The sequence below is a fragment of the Pyrgilauda ruficollis genome, unplaced genomic scaffold (genome assembly GCF_017590135.1).
Source record: "Pyrgilauda ruficollis isolate IOZ18807 unplaced genomic scaffold, ASM1759013v1 scaffold9, whole genome shotgun sequence".
Taxonomy (NCBI): domain Eukaryota; kingdom Metazoa; phylum Chordata; class Aves; order Passeriformes; family Passeridae; genus Pyrgilauda; species Pyrgilauda ruficollis.
The window spans coordinates 2,248,050-2,268,323 of NW_024531043.1; the positions used below are offsets into that span (position 1 = coordinate 2,248,050).

General features: G+C 46.3%; 1 protein-coding gene across 1 annotated transcript; it reads left to right on the plus strand.

Annotated features, from left to right (window-relative positions):
• The first annotated feature begins 10,500 nt into the window (after positions 1-10,500).
• LOC121364990 (T-box-containing protein TBX6L) lies at positions 10,501-20,274 on the plus strand. The gene is made up of 9 exons (XM_041488803.1): positions 10,501-10,641; positions 14,741-14,885; positions 15,875-15,977; positions 16,422-16,586; positions 16,906-17,052; positions 17,542-17,612; positions 18,389-18,480; positions 18,801-18,993; positions 19,594-20,274. The coding sequence occupies exons 1-9, from the start codon at positions 10,626-10,628 to the stop codon at positions 20,018-20,020; spliced, it is 1,359 nt and encodes a 452-aa protein (XP_041344737.1). The 5' UTR covers positions 10,501-10,625; the 3' UTR covers positions 20,021-20,274.

A 20,274-nucleotide genomic window follows, 5' to 3' on the forward strand; every position in this document is an offset into this window, starting at 1 on the left:
ACAGTGCAGTGTAGCAAAACCAAGGCTCTGCTCTAATTAAGACTTACTTGGATTTTTGAGTTTTTCCCATTCCCTGGCTGAAATTTCCTGTGTCTTGTAACCATTTAACAATATGTTACTAACCATCCATTATGTCCTGCTTTATTCTCTTTTAGATGAAAGAGCCATGTAAAAAAAAGAATTCGCCAGCCCCTGTGACTGAATTTGAGCGATAATGTCAATGGAATTAACACATTGCCATTGTTGAATGGGCTCCTGTGGCTGTATAAACATCAAGGTAACACATTTCCAAAGCAGAAGACATTACTCCTGTGATACTGTTGTTTTGAGAATATTTCCTCACTGCCAAAACACTGATGTAGATTCAGCATTTTGCCTGCTATGATGAGAATGATGCTGGAGTGGGGAGGGGTGATTCTGTTGCTTTTATTTTTGCTGAATTCTGGTTTATGTGCTGAAGAAAATCTCTTAGAGTGTTTGGCTAAACATGGAATGAGAGCATAAGTACATTGAGGTGTATTTAAGATGACCTCTGATTGGCAAATGCATTTAAATTAAGAGAGCATTTAGGCTCTATTAAGGGCCTAACTCCATTTCTGAAGGAAACCTTCTGGAAGAGCTGGGGCAGAATGCTGTCAGGAAACTCAGGATCCTTTGGCTTGGCCAGAGTTTGCTCAAGAATAACTGTCTCCCACGCTATCTCCATCCATTAACATAATTCTTATGTCTGCAAACAGGAACAGACTGAGGCTTGAATGCCCTTGGTATGTTGCTGAATAAGACAGAGGCTTCAGTTTTAACTTCAGGGATGGCAAACAAGTTGTAAGGCCAGGCTTGTCAGGAAACCTGTTAATGGTGCTAATCCCACTGCAGATTTGTCAGCACTGTCTCACCTAATGCAAGACAGGACTAACTGTGAGGATGTGGCACAGAAGCAGTTTGGGACTTCCTGGGTCACAAATCAGTGAAGATGGCTGCGCTGAAGAAGGCAAAGCTGGACACGCAGGTAACAGTGGTGTTTTCCTTTATTCTGGTCCTGGTGCAAATTGAACAAAACCTGAGTTTCTGCAGGAATGTTTTCATTTGTCTTCAGGCAAGATAAAATTCAAGCAGTAAGTGCTAAACCAGAACCTGACAAGTTCTGTTCCTAATTAACTGTTGTCATGTGAGTTTTACTTCTGTGCAAGGTTAAAGCCATCTTTAAACAATGAGCTGGGTTTGCTGCATTTCTGCTAATCAGGGACCATAACCCAGGTGCTGAAGCGTGGGAAGTCGGTCTCAAGGCTGACCTTACTGGACAGAGATGGGCATTATTCCTCTCCAGAATCCATGAGAAATACCCACTGCCTCAACCAGAGCTGTATCAGTGCTGGTAAAAAGGACTTCAGCTTGCAGAGCTGCATCTGGCACTTGTGTGCACATCAGGGCTGAGACAGAGGAGAGGGAGGCATTGTCCATCCCAGTTTGTTGCAAGAACAGCCCTAGGTTGGATTCCTCAAAGGAAGGGACTGCTCAGCACAGGGAATGTTCTGTTTCTGGCCTGTTCTTGGTTATCAAGGGATAGAAAAGAAATTTGTGATGGAAAAGGGGAGAAGCTGCCTGTGGCAGGAGTTTGTTAGCACACAGAAAATGACTTGGTGAACCATGAACACTGTGCAGGAGTTAAATGCACAGAGTGGGCATGGCTGTGTAACCTGAAGTTCTTTTCTCCCCACTGAGGGCTGTTTGAAGCCCTCTGAAAGCCCAGAGAAGAACTCATAAACTTTGTGCTTCAGAATTGCAGAGAAAATGCTTCTCTCGTTCGTGGATCAATCTTTTGTCAGCTCTAACACAATGGCCGGTGGCTTTAGTGTATCTCCACTGTCACCCAAAGGCACTGGGTGGGAAATGTAACCAGTGGCTCAATAACTTGTCACCTGTCCCCTCATTCTGCCCTGAGCCCTGGAGAGCCAAAGAAGAGTGCTCTCTCAGGGCAGTGGTGTTTCTGTTTCTGTTGCAGTCTCACCTCCCCTGGGAGTCCATAGCTGGCCTGCTGTGAGTTACGGTGTGCAGAAACACAGGACATGGGCAGTGCTGTGGCTCCAGTGTGGCAGTGAGCCAGGTTCCATCCCACTGGGAAGCAGCCTGTTCATGTGCCAGCAGAACAGCCATTCTTCCATAGGAATAAGAGAGGAGCAGGTCCATCAGAGCCTCCTTTACTGCTCACATGAAGGCAGGATTGCTCTCTGCCATGCCACTGGGGTGTGCAAAAAGCCATTAAAAGCCTGATCCAGGAAGGATTTTGTCTGTTCCTCTGCAAACAGGCTGCCCTTGCACAGCCACAGTGCTTTTCCCTAGATAGTCAAATTGCTCCTCTCTCATTTTCATCCCAACTAATGAAGATAATTATATCCCTTTGTAGAATATTAATTCCTCTGTCATCTATATGTTTACACCCTGCAGACATGTTCATTTCTTCTTTGTGAACAGGGCCATCAATCACGGAAGATTTCCTTCACCAACTCTTCTAATCTTTCCTGGTGTTCACCTCATCCAGTCTCCCTCCAGTTCCCCAGTAGCTTTGATAATGAGGTGATAAGAGTTACATGTGGTTTTGCCAGTTTGTTTTCCAGCAGGCTCACAGAAAGAGGCCCTGCCACTTTCCTGCTCAGCTGTATGCTATTTGCACATATGTATCCTCTGGTTATTTTGTGGTTTTATTTTCAGCAGGGAAAACCCAGTGCAGAAAACCCCAGAAATTACCTCTGTAATGGAACCTCCTTAATATTACCATACCTTTATTGGTGGGTATGGCTGAATATCACTGTTCAAAACAAAAGTTTAAGTCCTCTTCTCTGAAGGGAAAAATCTAGAACTGGGGTGAAGAATTCCAGAATGCAGCAACTCCTCCTTTGGACAGCTTCTTCAGAGTATGGTGCAAAGGGAAGAGAAGGAGTAGTTCCATCTTGGAGAGGAAATACAAGACAAAAGAGTCAGAAAGACACACTGGGGGACCATGTATGCACTTAGACTTCAAATTTTTGCTTCAGGTTTCTGATAATCTAAACCAACCCTCCCCGGCTGCATCTGTGACTTGTCCACTCCTGTCCTGCAGAGCACAAACCCTCCAAGTGTGGTAGGTTCTCTCTGCACTGTCAGCAGTTATTGGGAAATGAAGGCCCTTGGTGGTAAGCCTAAATCTCCATCTCAGGCAGGCTCAGCTCACCAAGCCTGAACCCAGCAGCAGTTTAAACTTAAAGCAGTAACTGCAGTGTTGGAGGGTGGCAGAACCAGTGACCTCATTATTGATAACCATCTGATCTGTGCTCACAGGAATGCTTGCTCCCAAACCTGCACGCTCCCCAGCACTTTTCTGAGTAGAATTTATGAATATTTCTGTTGAATTTACATTGCATTGTTTGTATCTATGTTTGATTGGCAGGCACAGGTCAGGCTGTGAAGTGGCAGTCATTTAAAAACAGTTTTGCCTTACAAATGCAAAGTTTGTGTTTTTAAGAGTGGCACCTATTAAGTGTATTGATGTTTTCAGGGTTAGAGAGGAGAAGAAATCTAAGTCATTTATGCCTAAGTAGATAAAATCCAGTATTTTCAGTCTAATGCACTCATTGCACACCTCACACTCATTGCACACCTCTGTTATCCTCCTTCCAAGGAAAGCTTCTCTATGTAACTGTTCTGACAGGACAAAGCCATGTGTCATCCCTTGGTTTCTCAAGGAATTGCATCCCATATATTTAAATCATTCAGGTGTCTGATGTTCTTAACCACTTAGAAGCATTTGTTCCATATAGTAGGGCTAATTTTTAATTTATTTTTCTAAGCACATCTATCCGAAATGATGCTAGGCTTTTATATTCACAGCAGGGAACACTGTGAGGTTTAAATATCCCTTTAATCACTAAGGATGTAATAAAAACAAGAGGAGTTCTTTGAGCCGCAGAGTGTTACCCAGGGAAAAATCTACTCTGGAGCTTACAAATGTGAGCTGAAGAGACAAACTGGGCAATAAAATCCACAACTACGGACCAAACCGCTAAAAGTTGGTCTGTAGCTGCCCATCAGGAGCTGGGACTCGAGGGGGGAAAAGGCCATTCAGCACCTCTAGAGCCATAAGCGCCAGGCCATAAACACTTCCCAATCTGCCGGGAGGGGGAGGGAGCTGGGCTGTGATCTGCCCGCAGTCTGCACCCAGCCCCTGCCTGCACAAAGGGTGAGCACGAGAAATTTCACCATGGGAAGGATGAAGGAAAAAACTCCGGAGAGATGAGGGAGTGCAAGGGGAGGTGACAGCTGGGTTTGCTCGTGTCAGTTCATGCCCACTTACGGCAGCCTCATCCCAGCGCTGATTTGAGGAGTCCATGAAATCTGACAGGTGCTTTTTTCTATTATCAGTGGTGCTGAAGGATTCTTACCTGAGTATTGTTATTATGGACCCAAATATCATTTTTCTGTGAGGTGGTGAACAAGTTGGGTGAGAAAAAGTACAGCTCAGAGTTTATCCAAAGGCTTTCTGCTTAAAATCCATGTACATTTTCAGCTCTTTGTTACTGATTTCAGACTTGGCTGCAGGTGATGCATGTCCCATCATCGTGCTCTATATCAGTTTTCAGAAAGCACTTGCAGGATGTGCTGCATGAATCTGTCTTGGTGTTCATTTTATTTTTGGGAGGTCCTGTAGAGCTCAGCTCAGACTCTGCAGGTCAGTTGGACATCCTGTGTGTTAGTTCCCTTGCTGCTGGGATATGGATGTGCAGTTGTGTGTATCCTATGGCTATATCATTTTTATAGTTCTTTTTCAAAGAAATCGTAAATAATACTATAAAAGGAAAATAAATACACAGTAATAAAATCTATTTTAAATGAAACGTGATTTATTGTAAGTGCTCTGAATCAAAATCTGCTGTGTATGGTTTAATTGTTCTCTTGTCATGATTTCTGGCAATGATAATTAACTTCCTCAGAAAGCTCTTTAGAGTCAATAGTGATGGTGGAGGAACTGAGCTCTACACAGCTCTGTAGAGCTCACAGCAGTTTTAATTTTTAAATTCCAAACACTTTAAATCTTAACAATTTTAATTTGCTCTTTGAAGGTAGATCCTCAGATAAAGAATTATACATGTTTATTGATTTCCTGGTTTGATTGAAACCTTACTGTGATGAACAGTTCATGGAAGATTCCATATGACAGAAGAGATCTGTCTTTGCCAAACAAAGTAACTTGCGCCCTAACTTACATGACTGAAGTCTGGTTTTTTACCTGTTGGTTTCATGGCTTTACAAATGCCTGATCACCAACAAAAATAATCTTGTGTGGAAACCAAGGTACCATGACAGTGTATCAGCAATCCTGAAAATTCATGAAGTTCAGATAAAACCTTCCGGGAGATTGCCGCAGTTTTGCCTGCTGGGCTTGAGCTCAGCAGAGTCCATTCTGCCCAGGGCTTTTGTCTGGTCTCAATTCACGGTTAAGTAAACTGCCAGCAGTTTTTAAGATCTGCATGATGCTCCTCTTTGCATGTGAGTGTGTGCACGTGTATAAATATAGAAGCATTTATAGATGGATGTTAAGCCGGAGTTACTTGCTGCCTGTTTTGTCAGGCTGCTCCTTGTGGCTGGGAGCAGGGAGCTGGGGCAGGGCTGGGAGGGCAGGTGCGGGGGAAGGATGCGGGGCTGGCAGTGCGGGTGTGCAAGGAAGGATGCCGGGCTGGGAGTGCGGGTGTGCAAGGAAGGATGCCGGGCTGGCAGTGCGGGTGTGTAAGGAAGGATGCCGGGCCGGGAGGGCAGTGCTTGCCCCGTGTGCCCGTTGCCCTTGCTGAGCTGCCCGCTGAGCTCTCCTGGTGCTGCAGCTCCTTTCGGCTGTTCGTTTTGTGGATTTGAGCGGGACAGAGCGCTGAGCTCTGTCTGGGACACACAATGGGCTGACAGGAAAACACTGCACCCGACATGAGGGCTCTGTGAGAACTTGAAAGGGCTCTAGACAGACATATTTTGCATTTGACTCTGGACTGCAGCCTTTGAGGCCAAGCCCAGGCCGCAGTGCTAAGTGGCCGATAAGTGTTTCCCTTCTTGTGCCGCGCCGAGGAAGCGCTGGCAGCGGCCTGGGGCTGTGAGGGAGGCAGCCCGGGGAGTGCCCTCTTCAGCTCTGCGGCCTGATAACCTCAATCCACAAACTGCAAAAGGAAAAGTCTTCTCTTCAGTTTATAATGTACACGTTTTTTGCCTACCTGAGCTGCTTTCCCAGGTTCCCCTGCGGAGCAGATCCTGTCACAGCTCCCTGTGGCCTGTGACCCGTCCCCACAGCTCTCGGTCCCGGGAGCCTGTGGTGAATTAGCGTGGAGCTGTTACCAACAGGCCCTCTCCGAACAGCTGCTCTGCTTTGCCAAATGTCATTTTTGCACTCTTGAGAGCACGGGGAAAATCTGGGGGTGGTGCAATTTGGGGCTCAGTGTGGGGTTTGCAGCCCTACAGAGCTCTGCCTTCTGTGGGGTCCCTTGCATTGGTCCCAGGGTAGCAAGGTCCGCATGACACTTGTAATATACCTGAAAACACCAGATAATTTTTTTCCTGAGAAAAGCTAATTAAAACCATAAAAAGGAGGGGGAAAGTGCTATTTCCCTGCATCAGAAGAAAATGCTGTGTTGTGCGAGCTGCTGTAAGGAGCTGGGTTGGAACTGTTTCTTGTGCTGCAGCATGATAGGAGATATGTACCACTTCTTGGAGGCTTTCAAAACACTCTGCAGGCTTTTACCATTCCTGCAGCCGCCCACAGAGACTTGCTCAGAAAGCTGCCCAAGTTCAGGCTGTGCCTGCGCTGCCGGAGCTCAGCAGCTCTGTCCTGGCCAGCCCTGCACTTGGATTTCCTATTTTCTGGGTGAGGTGTCGGGCACTAACAGGGACAGGGAGTCACATGCTGGCACAGCTGTAGGAGCAAGAGTTTCATCAGGCTTTTTTTCTGGAAAAACTCAGCTTTTCCCCATGGCCCCGTGTGTATAAATCAGGCTGCATTTGCTTCACAGTGAGCTGAGCCTGGATTTAAGGAGCCAGTTTTGTGGATTCTGGAGAATCTGAGACCACTTCATGTTTTTAATGAAGCATGAAAGTAAGTAGGTATCAGCGTAGAGCTATCTGTTTTATTTTGGGCCCTGTTGATGACATGCTGTCTTTTCACTTTGCAGTGCTCATTCCGTGCAGATGGCACAGGATCCTTCACAAAGAGTCGCTGAGATGCTCTGGGACCGTGGCCTCTGTGTGCCAGGTGGGAATGGGCTAAATGAGTCCCATTTAAACGGCAGAAAGGCTTTCCTCGCCTTTCAGAGGGGAGGATCTCTTAGATGCAGCTTGCACAGCTCCATGTTGTCCTTGCCTGCTTGTGCAGGTCCAGGCAGACAAGGCATCTCGCTCTAGCCCAGTTTGTTAAAGCTGACATGGTAACCCTTCCTCACAGAGGGAAACCTGAGGGTTGGTACTGCCTACTGCACCCACGAGCAATAACCCAAGGCAGGTTCTTTTGGAAGATGGCTTTTACATTTCAGCTGTCTCCCAGGCAGTGACTTGGTGCCCCACACTGGAGCTTGCTCTCTGGGCAGAATGCTCCCCTGGGAACTCTGCCTGGGCAGAGGTGGCAGTGCCACTCCAGCCCCATTAGCCAAAGCCTGACACCTTTTCTGTTCTCCAGCAGCCTAGGAGCCCCAGGCAGCAGCCAGAGATGGCAAGATATGACTGTGCTGGAGAGCTTGTGCACAAACCAGCTCTCTGCAGGGTCCTGCTGAGCAGTAAGGGTTAAACCTTCACTGAAGGTGGGAGAAATGCCAGAAAACATTTGCCTTACTACAAAACCCAGAGGGGAATGTTTCTTTCTAATCAGCTTCTCAAAGAGATGCAAAGCAAAAGCTCTTGGCCTGTGCTTTTGTCATCACACATGCCCTCCCTCCTGCCCTAGCTGATCCCTTCAGCATAGGGCAGAGCCTGCTGTTAGAGCTGGGCTCAGCAGGATTCATCCCTGCTGCTGAAATGGGCTCAGAGCAGAGCCCTGCATGTCACTGCCTTACACGTCAGATCCACTCTCTCTCCCATCCCTTTCCATACCCTCAGCCTCCAATTTGCCAGTGGATTGTTAGACACCAGCACAGTCACCTCTGACTTCCCATCAGACTGCCTGAGGGCTCTCCATGGATGGACAGATGAGGGTAATGTGCTAAATTCCCCCTTTGCTAGGGATGAATGCTAGGGATGAATTTCCTGGGGATTGCTCCTATTAGGCACGATTTCCAGCAATAGTAACAAATTCACTTTTTTTCACTTTTAAAACGTTTCCAGTGCAACTAGAATGGCTGGGAGAAAGCTGATTGTTAACTAGTCATGGGTAATTAATGGCTCCACCTTCCCCATCAATCAGCTGGGAGAAGCCAAAAGGATTTGAGTACTTGGAGCAAATGTGCTGTTCCCCAGACATGCTGATACACAGTGTGCAAATGAAGTGGCAGCAGGAGACCATCTCCTAGCCTTTGTGGAAGCAGCAGTAAGTCATGATACACATCCCACGCTCCTGTCAGGTGAAGTCTGAAATTCCCAGAGCTGCTGCTGCTGTTGTGCAGTTTCTGACTGTGTGGGATGTTGATTCATCTCGCTGCTAGCTTGAATCTGACCCAATTTTTGTTCTATTTTTCATTTTCAGATTCTGATTATGGTTGTCTTTTTCCGCTTTCTACAATTAAAATACTAGCATTAGGAAAGCAGGACATGGAGGGGGAAGCAGATGCAATGCTGGCTTTCCTTCTGTAGCAGAGCAAAAAAGCGTTTCTGCATCCTATTTTGTTTGTGTCTGGTAGTGGCTGTGCAAGCAGAGATCTGACCCTGATACCATTTCAGCTGACCTTTTCCCTTCTGATTTATTTCTCCCCATATTTAATGAATAATTTCCATTTGAGCCACAAGTTGACATTTCTCCACCACATGCTATTCCTCTCCTCAATATGCTGAGACTCCACAGCTCTGGATGTCTCCAAGTCACCTGAGGGAGGAAAGCCTGTGTTAGCCAGTGGTTCAAAAGGAGTGCCAGCAAGGCTGGATGTGGTTCTGCAGAGGTGCCAGGAGCCCGTGGACCATCTCCTGCTATAAAATCCTCCTCAGGACTTCCCCAGTTCTCCAACCCTTTTCTTTAAAACATTCTTCCTTGCCACACTAAGCAATGGGTTTTCTTTCCCTGGGGTGCCTAAAATTCAATATACTACTGGAAGAGAGTCAGTCCCTGCTCTGATTAAGTTCCTTTGTCCTCTCTGCATGTCCTTGCATTGCCTGCTCCAAAAGGCAGTAAAAACAGAACTGAAGGCTTGTTGTTTGGGTGTAGAAGCTCACTAAATAAATTCAAAATTTGTTTTGTACGTCAGACTAAAGATCAAATGTCCCAGTAACACCACTGATAAAATAGAAAAAACCGTTTATTTTATTTGGAATAAATCTAGACAGTGAAAGAGATGCAGCCTTGTAGCAAGTTCTTTGTAATAAACAGAGCTCCTAAATTTGCTGTGCTATATCCAGCCCTGGCCTGTTCAGACTGATATTCTGCTTTTGACCTCCACTTTCTGAGCGTTTTGGTCCTGTAAATGTTAGTACAGCCATTTGTGTGTGCGTGCACAGAACCCCCGTCCTCGGGAGGTGCAGTGGCTGTCTTGGGCCCTGGAGCTTGAGCCTTGATTGCTGTCTCTTAGCACTTGTAAGCACTTATAAGCACAAAAGCTAATGGTCACACTTGCAGAATAAACTAATTAAGGGAAAATGCTCAAGCCCTTCGATTTCTGCTCAGCCTTCCCTGGGTAAGAGCAGTGCCTTGAGCAAGGCATAACCCCAGTGCCTGATCCTCCCGGAAAGAAAGTGCAGCTCAAGGCTGGGAGTGCAGAAACTGGGCAGATGAGTGACATCAAATGTGTTCATTATTATTCACATTCATGTTGTTGGAGAAGGCATCAGTGGGTGAAGGGATGTGTTGCTGCAGTTGGGAGAGCAAACTTTACACAGACTGTTAATCACCCACTTGGGAAGGAAGGAGCTGGATGCCGTCCTGATTCTGATACCAGATATCAAGAGTAAAATGATTCTGTGTACTGAAGATGAGAATCATCACAAACCCATGGAATAGCCAAAGAGAAATCCCTGCTTGCCGTCTAAGGGATTTGTTTTTATTTTGTAGCTAAGTCCTCAACTGATGTTTTTAGTCTTGTCTCTATTTGTTTAAAAGTGCGTTAGCAGTAAATCAAGGTGCATTTCCCCTGTAGGGTTTCCTGTATGTCAAAGCCATGTTAATTCTCTTTGATTTTCTTCCCCTAGCCCCAGCCATTGCTGCAGATCCTTCCTCTCTTTGTCCCTTTGGACATCAAAGGCTCGCAAGGGGACAACCCTGGCGGGAAGCTCCTCCCTGCTCATTAGCCTCCATAAAACAGGAACTCACCTTGGCTAGCTGTGCTTGGAGTCCCATCCTCATCCCGCTCACTCTTGACACTGGATCTCGGAAGGAAGGGCTTGTGCTTGCTTCAGGAAATCAGACCTGCTTTTGAACTGGACTTCCCTTGTAAGAACTCTGGTGGCTCTCTTGGCCCTGCAAGCTCCTCGACGTCACAGTACATGGAAAAATGCAAGCTTTACCAGGTAAGTGAAAGACTCCTTCCCTTTGTCACTGCACGGAAAGATCCTAGACCCGTGCCAGAAAGGGAGCAAGCGCTCCTGAAGGGCTTACCAGCATTTTAGAAGAGTGCATGGGGCTAGAGAGGATTTAAAAACTGGGTTTTTTTCATGGGAGTAGATGAAAAATTGTGCATTTGAGTGGTTTTTTGAGAGCCTTAGAAGTTCTTTTGTAAACAATTGTTTGCTCACAATTGTGCCCAAAATTCCCTTACCCACACCGCCTTGTGCGGTGTGACCCTTCAGCTGAAGGCTGGAGGTGTTGTTTGTGTATTGTCTGCAAAGCACTGAGTTCTTCAGGTGGAAGGCCACAGAAAGTTTGTAAATACTTGTTATATTTTTTGATAACGGTTCTGATACAAACTCTCTGGTTTTGGGTTTTTTTTCCAATTTCCTATGTTCTTTGAAATCGTGAACCCCAATCAGGCATAGCCAACTCCTTCCAGGTTCACGCCCAGCACAGGATTTCTGTGATTTCCTTGGGGTTTCATTATGTTTTCCTTCAGCCCATCTCATAGCAAGCTGTTAATCTCTCCTGTGTAGAGCATGATTGGATTGGGCACAAGGACAGAGACGCCTTGGCACACTGAGGGCTAGCCCAGAGGTGCTGTATTTGTCAGTGCAACTGAACCCTAAATTTACTCTGTGGTTTCACTCTACATCAGAAAAAAAACGTGTCCCAGTTTATAGGCACATCAGAGGTGCTGTGCAGTCTCAGTTTCCTTGCTCTTCCTCTGCTCTTCCTCTCATTCATGGGCAAAATACACGTGCAGTGATTTAGATGATTTCCACCTTTGCTGCTGTTTTGGGTTTTTTCAGTCCCTGCTGTGTTGATCTGATCCATATTGATTTCTGCCACTTGAATTTTAAACTGAAAAACAAAGGAGCAGCAATGAAAAAAAACCCAGTAGACTGTATTATGTTTTTTTCATGTTAAAGATTCCAAATATTGCAGTATTCAGCTGATTTGCTTACTGGGTTGCTTCTGGTGTATGACCCCCTACAGCAGAAATGTTCCAGGTGATGACTGGATGCATCTGAGATGAAGCTGTTGCATTTGTAAAATATTATACTTTTGTTATTGCCAAAAAACTCTCTGGGTCTGAGAAATGAGGCTCCCTCCAGAGGGTCAGGGTGTTTCTGCTGACATTGAGAAGATCAGAGAACATGGGAGGGTTTTTTTGCTTGTTTGCAAGATGAATTTATTAGAAAGCTTTGTATATTGATGTGCGTTCCTCCCTGGTGGAGACCGGATAGCTGGGAGTGTTGGGCTTCGCTTGGAAGATAGCAACAAATGTAATAATAACTGATTTTAGTCAAGATAAGCATAGCTTTTTCCCTTATTGGAGTTTTCCCAGTATTGCAAATCCTATCCTACACATTTTGGGAAGGCTGCAAAAAATTTTCAGATATTTTAACATTGTCTTAGTAATGGAAGATGAATTGAGGAACTGCTTTAGGTGAGGCAATTGTACTCCAGCATCTTCTATCCAGAGATCTTCCTCCTAAAACTACTAAATTGTCTCACATTTCTCCTTCTTTCCTTTCTGTCCCCAAGATGACAAAAAGATATGTACAGCTCATTCTAGATACAGAAACTGTAGCACAAGCTACTCCTATTGCTATAAGGACCTTGAAATCAAGCACAGAATAGACTGAAGATTTCTTAATTTTCAGTGCCTTTACCATAGCAGTTTCCTCCCTTTCAGTTTCATGTGGACATAAAGAACATGTTTTTGAACAGGCCATGTATGGTGTTACCAACACAATGATAACAGGAATATTTTTTAAAAAGTAAAACTAGAACTGCTGGAAAAGGTTTAAATCTCTTTCTGATAATAATGGTTTGAAAACCAAGTTGCACAGAAGATGAAACCATAGAAGTACAGCTCACACAAGTTCCACTCAGTGCTTGGACACTCTGCCCAAACCTCTCCGTGCCGTAGTTCCAACACTCAGGCATCTTTGTGGGAGGGTGAGTGCATGAGCCTTGCCATCAGTTACACAGGCACAAACTAGGAGGGAAACAAAAATCCAAACAAAATTAGCAAACAGAATCCTACAAACAGATCCATCAGTGCAGGGTCCTGCTGAAGCTGACAGCAGCTGAGTGGATCCATTGCCCAGCTCACACCATTGCTGGCCTCCAGTCCTCATGCAGACTGATCATGTCCTGCTTTTCAGCCCCAGCCTGTGCACACAAACCTGCAGGGTGAAAGGCATTAACTGCATTTTCATACCTCAGCTGCAGCATTTATTGTCCCTGTCTCCTGCAGCATTGTGCTCCTACAGGTGCGTTGTGGACTCATTGTGGTAAAAACCAGATTATGACATCTGCCTTTGATTTTTAATTCAGTGTTGAACTCCTTTCACTTCAATTCCTCTCGACTTCATTGGAAATCTCCCCTCACTAAAGACTCCTGAGATCTGCCTTCTTGTAGTCTCTTTTAATGGCATTGGAATTTGCTTAAAGAAATGTTAATTCGAAAATTCATTTGGGGAAGGAGTGAGCATCTGTCTAGCTAATCAAAACCTGTTTGCATTTATTTGTGACTGGATGGCTCCTGTGGGAAATCAGCCCAATTTTATTGTAACTCCTTTTGATACGTGTGCTGCACTGAGCTACCAAATGCATGTCTCATGGCAGCTTTCATGTCTTTGCAAGAGGATATGGGGGAAGCTTTCGTAAGAAGATGTTAACAGGCTAATCTTGGTGAGCAAACTAGGTGTCACTTCTTGGCCAGTTCATTAATGTTGGATCAAAGCAGAAAAAAGGGTAGAGGATTTTTTAAATGCCTAAAGACCTCTACAAACAGACAAAATTACATTTTAATGTTTTATACTTCTTAATCCTTAGGGAAGAACCACTTAGAGTTGTATTGGGTTGTTTTGGTGGAAATATGTCCCTTTGTGAAAAAAGCTAATTTCTCTGAAAATAGTTGTCTACTTTTTGTGAATTCTCTTTTGAAGACATTACTCAGGAAAGCTGTAACAAGGTAAAATTTCCCTTTTTTCTGCTATGCTCTGAATAAAACCTGATCAGGCTGGGAGGCAGAAAAATCTACCTTTTAAACAAATAGCTGTGCCTGGCTGCTAATGCACCACCCAGAGGGGACAGCCCAGCTCCTGTGGGTGCCCTGCTGAGCAGGCTCCTCACCCCTCCTCAGGGCAGTGTTCTTAAACCCTGCTGGCTCTGAGCTCAGCCCACCAGAACTATACTGGGTCACATTCTGACCTAAAATGGAACTGGGCTTTTCAGCAGGGCAGCAGCAATCTTGCCTGCCTTACAGTATTGCTGAGAGCACCTGCTGGGGGCTTTAAGGAAGATTTTAATCCAAATAGCTGTGCAGAGGTGATTGGTACCATCAACACCAGAGGCAGTTCCTCCAGAATGCTTTCCCTTTCCTCTTCCCTGGGCCCACAGTTGGTCCTGTGCCTCCAAGAGGAAAAGCAGGCAGATTGCAGCACTGCCATGGTGTGTTACTGAAAATACACCTTCCACCCCTCTCACAGGCTCCTCAGTGGTCCCCAGCTCCACTTCCAGTTCAGACCAGCCAGTCTCTTTTCAGAATGTAGTTTGTCCCTGGTCTGTCTCTGTCACCTCCTTTTCTTGCCTTCTCTTACATTTAGGGCTCCTGTCTATCTCATCTTTGTCTTCTGTGGGCATTTTTCACCTCTGCTACCACCTACTTGTCATTTTCCCCTATTAGCCACTGGTGCACTTAAAATCTTTCCAGTCCTTTCAGCTTTCACTGTATTCTCTTGATAAAGTGTTTTGTGTAACCCTGATCATACCAGCACAGTGGATTGTGGCTACCTGCCAGCATGGGTTTTGTAACAGTGGAATTTAGGTTGAGTTGGTATAACACACAGATCTTACAAAAGGCCCCACCAGCTAAAACCAAACCTGTTGGAAAAGGCTCCCTACCTCTGAGCCTACTAAGTAACAAAAATCCTTTGAAGAAAATGAACAGTTTTTAGGAGGTTTGTAGTGGCACAGACTGCCCAGACCAGGGTCAGTTCCCCTCCTGTCTGTCTGCAGTCACTGTCTCATTTCTCCCTCCAGACGTGAAAGCGCCATGTGAGGCCCTTCCTTCCCCCAGCCTGGAGCCCTTCCCACAGAGCTCCATCGTGGTCACCCTCGAGGACATGGGGCTCTGGATGAAGTTTCACCAGATAGGAACTGAGATGATCATCACCAAATCTGGCAGGTAAGGGGCACAGGACAGCTGACCACACACGCCACACCCCTCTGAGCTGTTGGCAAAGTCTCCAGGTGATGATTTTTTGAATGGTGGCCCTTAAACTGCTTTTGTAGCCACTTATGCAGATCTTCCTGATTCTGGCAGAAGAATTGCACTTTCAGGGTGTCATAGGAGTCCAAACTGTGAAGTGCAAAAGGTTACTTGTGGGGCTGATGTGCTGAGAAAACTCCTGTACCCTTATCTCACCACTTAACACTGGTGCTCTTCCTGTCACTTCGAGGTTGCTCTGGAGTGCCCTGGGCTCCCTTTGCCTGGGTCACAGGCAGCAGCAGTTGAGCAGTAAATGTTTGGGTTTGAGTCTGTGTTTGCAGACAAGAATATGGCCCAGAATCTTAAAGATCTGTGTGTGCAGACTCCTCTGAAGTATAAATGAGTCATGTATTGTGGAGCTTGCAGTGAAAGAAGATGGAATTGTGAAGCTGTAAAGTATTGTGTCAAAGCTGCTGTGAGCTGGAATAATCCCTTTGGGTAGGGAGGTAGCTGTCAAAGCTTTTTTGCAGAGTCAGAAGTTAAAAGTAGTGGCAGGGAGTATGGGAACAGAAAGCTGGGTGTGCTCTTAGATGAGAGCATGTCTTCTGCCCACGCTCAGATTTAATCCATCCTCCAGGGCTGTGAGAGCTGCAGCAGGCCAGGAACTACGTACAACCTCCAAATAGTTCCTTTCAAGTTTCCCACTGATGTGTTAGAGGAATTGGAAGAACAAAAGCTGAAACAGTGTCAGGCCCTCAGTGACTGCTGCCCTGTTAGTATCTATCCCATCTAACCCCACAGGACTAAACAGTCCATCAGTGAGATGGACAAATGGTCCGTGGCTGGCTGGAGAAATACTGCTCACAGGGCTTTGCACAGTAGTGAGTAAATGTGACATGCTGCTTGATCGTTAACAGCCACTGTACAGAGAAACCATTACACTCTGTTTTTCATTTCTCCTTCAGACGAATGTTTCCTCAATGCAAAATCAAAGTCTCTGGCTTAATCCCATATGCCAAGTACCTCATGCTGGTAGATTTTGTGCCAATGGATAACTTCAGGTACAAGGTAAGTACTTTAAATAATAGAATTTATGCTGTCCTTTCATCTTTGTTTGAAATAGATTAATCTTTATGCTTCACTTGTCACACTGATAAATAAATTCTCCTTGGACAAAGTTCAGAAGTAATTGATGGATTTTATGTCTCTCTGGAGTTATTTGTCAGTTTTGCTTGGGGAGCAGCTGGAAAGGTAACTAATTTTCATTGTAAGCAGTACAGTTTTAATCATGATTAATGTCAGACTTTTCTGGCAGCCATAGGGAGAAAGGGAGAAAAAATGAGGCCTAAACTTGGAGCTGATTTGGTAACATGATCATGGCTCATAAGAGAGAGTCTGCTACTTGTGCTTTAGAGGAGTGCACTGAATGGACAGTGAAGCAAACTTGCTGGGCCTTTTCTGTACTGCAAGCATTTTATTTTAAGCTCCAGATTTCTGTCTTTCCCTTCACAGTGGAATAAAGATCAGTGGGAAGTTGCTGGAAAAGCGGAGCCACAGCTCCCTTGTCGCACCTATGTCCACCCAGATTCCCCAGCTCCTGGCAGCCACTGGATGAAAGAACCTGTTTCCTTCCAAAAACTGAAGCTCACTAACAACACTCTGGATCAACATGGGCATGTAGGTTGCGCTGTGCTCTCTTGGAATTCACTGCAGTTGAACTTTGTGGGAAATAAGCAGGATTTGTGAGAAAGTAGGTGATGTAGAAGTTAAAACATATCCAAGTGCCCTTTTTTCTTCCCTCAGCCCAGCCCTTGTGCCCCCTTAGCTCCCTGCCAGGGAAGGCACGGGTCTGTGCTGTCACTACAGAGGCTTGCTGGAGACACCAGTCCCAGCAGGAGTCCCTGCTTGGAAATGGGTGTCCTGGGAGTCTGCACAGGGGATCTGCAGTGTGCTGGCAGTGGTGGCACATGGCAACCTTGTCCTTTGTGTGTCCCAGATCATCCTGCACTCCATGCACCGTTACAAGCCACGCTTCCACATCGTGCAGGCCGATGACCTCTTCAGCGTCCGCTGGAGCATCTTCCAGGTGTTCAGCTTCCCTGAGACTGTCTTCACCTCTGTCACTGCCTACCAGAACGAGCAGGTATGGTGTGCAGGCTCTGCTTCTGGACATGCTGTGAAATTCCTGTAGAGGAAGGTGGCTCCTTCCTGTCTGCTCATCCTGGGCACCTGTGGTGAAGAGTGGGAAGAAATAGGCACATTGTGGTTCCTGTGGAAAACATTTCCTCTGTGATGAGTCACGCACCTTGATGGTCCTGAGTGCACTGTCAGTGACACAGAGCTCCAAATGCAGTAAAAAGCATGGCTGCAGGTCCAGATACAGATCCTCACCCTGTATATTTCTCTAGTCAGATGAATCCCACCCAAATCCCTGCTGACCCTGGCAGGGTCACTTCTCTCTGTGGGTCAGTTCCTGATCCATGATGGGAGCTGCTGGGAGAGCTCAAATACTGTGGCAAGGCCATGTCCAAAACCCTCACACAGTTTATCTCTTGTGATAAATATCTTGTGATAAAGGTGAAGGTCTTGGAACAGTCACTGTGATGCTGAGTCTTGTTCCTTTCATTTAAAGATTACAAAGCTCAAGATTGACAACAATCCATTTGCTAAAGGTTTCCGTGAACATGGGAAGAACACTAGAAGGTAAACTGTTTTTTCATTTTAATTTGTTTCTAGCTGGAGTTCACTTGTAAATTTTACTCAAGGTCTTTGAACAAAACCCTACCAGCCAGCTCTGCTGTGCCTGCTGCATTGTGCACACTGCATTTCCCTGTATCTAGGAGTGATGTCCCTCTGTGCAGCCTCTTCTCAAGAGACTTGGGGAGTGGGAGGTGACAATTCCTACAGAAATGTGGGAGGTGTGACAAATTTGAGACCTGCACTCCCTTGCACGTTGGAGCTAGACTGGAGTCTGACATGTGAATAGCAGTGATAACAGGAGTCCACAGCAGACCATTTGGTCTCTTGGAGATCAGCTTGATTCTGACATTTGGAGGCTCCCTTGTCTCCTTTTCCTGTGGGTGGAAAAGTGTCTTGCAGGGGGAGATTTTTTCTGCAAGAGGAAAGATGGATCCAATACCAGTGAGATCTGCTTGGTCTGAGGGCAGCCACTAGATGAGTTGAAAAAAAAGCTTAAATTGCACCCCCAGAGTGGCAATAGAGAAGGAAAAAAATGGAGGTTTTTTTCCAAGCAAAAAATGTTACAAATATATCTGAGATTTTATTTAGTGTTATTTTATGCCTGAAAAAAATCTCCTGGAAAAAAAAAATCCTGATGAAAAAAGGACAAAACTGACTCTTTTTTACTTAAACTCTAAAAATGTTATGGATTTTCTTTCTCCTCCTAATAGCATCCCTGCCTATATATCTAGGAAAAAAGCTTGCATCCAAGCTACCCCCCTGATCTTGTTTCTTTCCAGGGAAGGCCGAGCCAAATGCCAGAAGCCCAGTCCAGCCAAGAGCCAGAAGAGGAAACTGCCTGAGGAAAAGGAGCCTGCTGCTGAGGAACGTGGTAATATTGATCACAACAAACCCAGAGAATGATATTCAGAAAGTTTTTTAAGCTAAATCATTCCTTGCTCCTGCTCATGGTGCTGCGTGCAGTAGCACAGCTAAGGAGAGAGGGCAGGCAGGGCTGACCACCACAGTATGTGGGCAGAAAGGAGCTGGAAGGGGCTGTTCCCTTAAGGCAGAAGGACTGCAGGAGGTGGCTGTGTGTTTCCTTCCACCATCCTGTGATGATTGCAACTGCCAACAGACCATTGTGAGCTTTGCCTCCCTCTTCCCCTTTCTCATTCTTTCCCATTCTTTCTTTTCCCTGCTTTGAGTCAGATTTTGAGAAGGATGAGAATGTAGACGTGAAGGAAGAGAGTAACCCTGTGGTGGTGAGCAGTGGCTATCCCTTCTGGGGCTCGGAGCAGAGCAGCAGCCAGGCCTTCCCTGCGGCCTCGCCAGTGCCTGCTGAGCAGAGAGAGGCTCTGGCCAGAGAGCAGCAGGTGCCAACGCCGTCCTACCACACATACCGGTGAGTGCTGCCTGCTGCTCCAAAGCCACACTGCAGCTGGTGGGATTCCTCTTCTTCTGCTGGGTATTCCCTCAGGAAAACAGCCAGCTGGGAATAGGGGGAGGATGCCTTTCTGTTGGAGAGCACATGTGGTTGAGAGATGATAGATTAGCATGGTCATAGGTCCAAGGATAGCCTTTCTCTTCTAATTCAAACCCAGTGGTTATGGGCATGCTCATGTCTTTGTAATGTTCTTTATTTTCCTGTCCCAAACTGGTCTCCCAGCCAGCTCTGAGTACCACAGAGCTTGCCTGTCCTTTGGAGTAAGTGTTGGAGGAGTTACAAGACTTCAGTCATTTTTCCTTCCTCATTGCAAAATTGGGTTGAGTCCAGACTAGAACTTAGCCTGAACTATGTTAGTCTGGATTCACCTTCTCTGGCATTTCATTTTTCTGTGAGTGTGACAGTGAGGCTTGGGCTAAAATCCACAGTAACAGTAAGATGAAGCAGTAGGCAAGGGGAAGAGCTTGCCCTGCTTTTCCCCAGGGGATTTTTGTGGGTTTTCCATAATTTTCCACTGTGGTAGGTGTGACTTGTTCTTCTCTCTGCCCTTGGGCCCAGGTTCCACGAAGCTGGGGACAACCAGCAGCTTCCCAGCCGTGACACCGCGACCTTGAACGATTTCCGGGCAAGGTGCCACGCCTTGGATCTCGCCATGGTGCCCGAGCACGACTCCAAACAACTCCCAGAGGGCTTCACCAACCTGCCCCCACTGCCCCCACCTCTGCCTCCTCCCCAGGACTACACAGGAGTGGTGAACATGGCTCTGGACTCTGTGGGGAAAGCCGGGGCCCGGGCGCCCGTGTACAGTCCCTATGGCACCGAGCAGGGCCTGGGGCAGTGGGTGGTGCCTTCCCACAGCCAGTACAGGGCAATGAGCTACTCGGCCTTCTCCACGGAGTACAACACACAGGGGACTCCAGGACATGCCCACGGCACCGTGGCAGAGTGGAGCCAATACCCTCTGTTCCCCTACGCCTGCTGGTGAATGGGGAGGACCCTTCCCAGTGAAAAAACTGAAAGAAAATTGTAAATGAGATTGAATTTACTGTTGAACTTGTGAAGCTTTGCCTACACTAGGCAGAGGTATTGCTGCAAGCAGTAGCATGGGACACCTTCACTTGTCTCCTTGCACAATCCTCACCATATTTCACAAGCAGTGGTTGAACTGGTGGCTGCCCAGCCATGTCACTGTGCATCAGGCTCAATGTGTTCTGCAGTGTTTTTTTTTCCCAGCAGGAG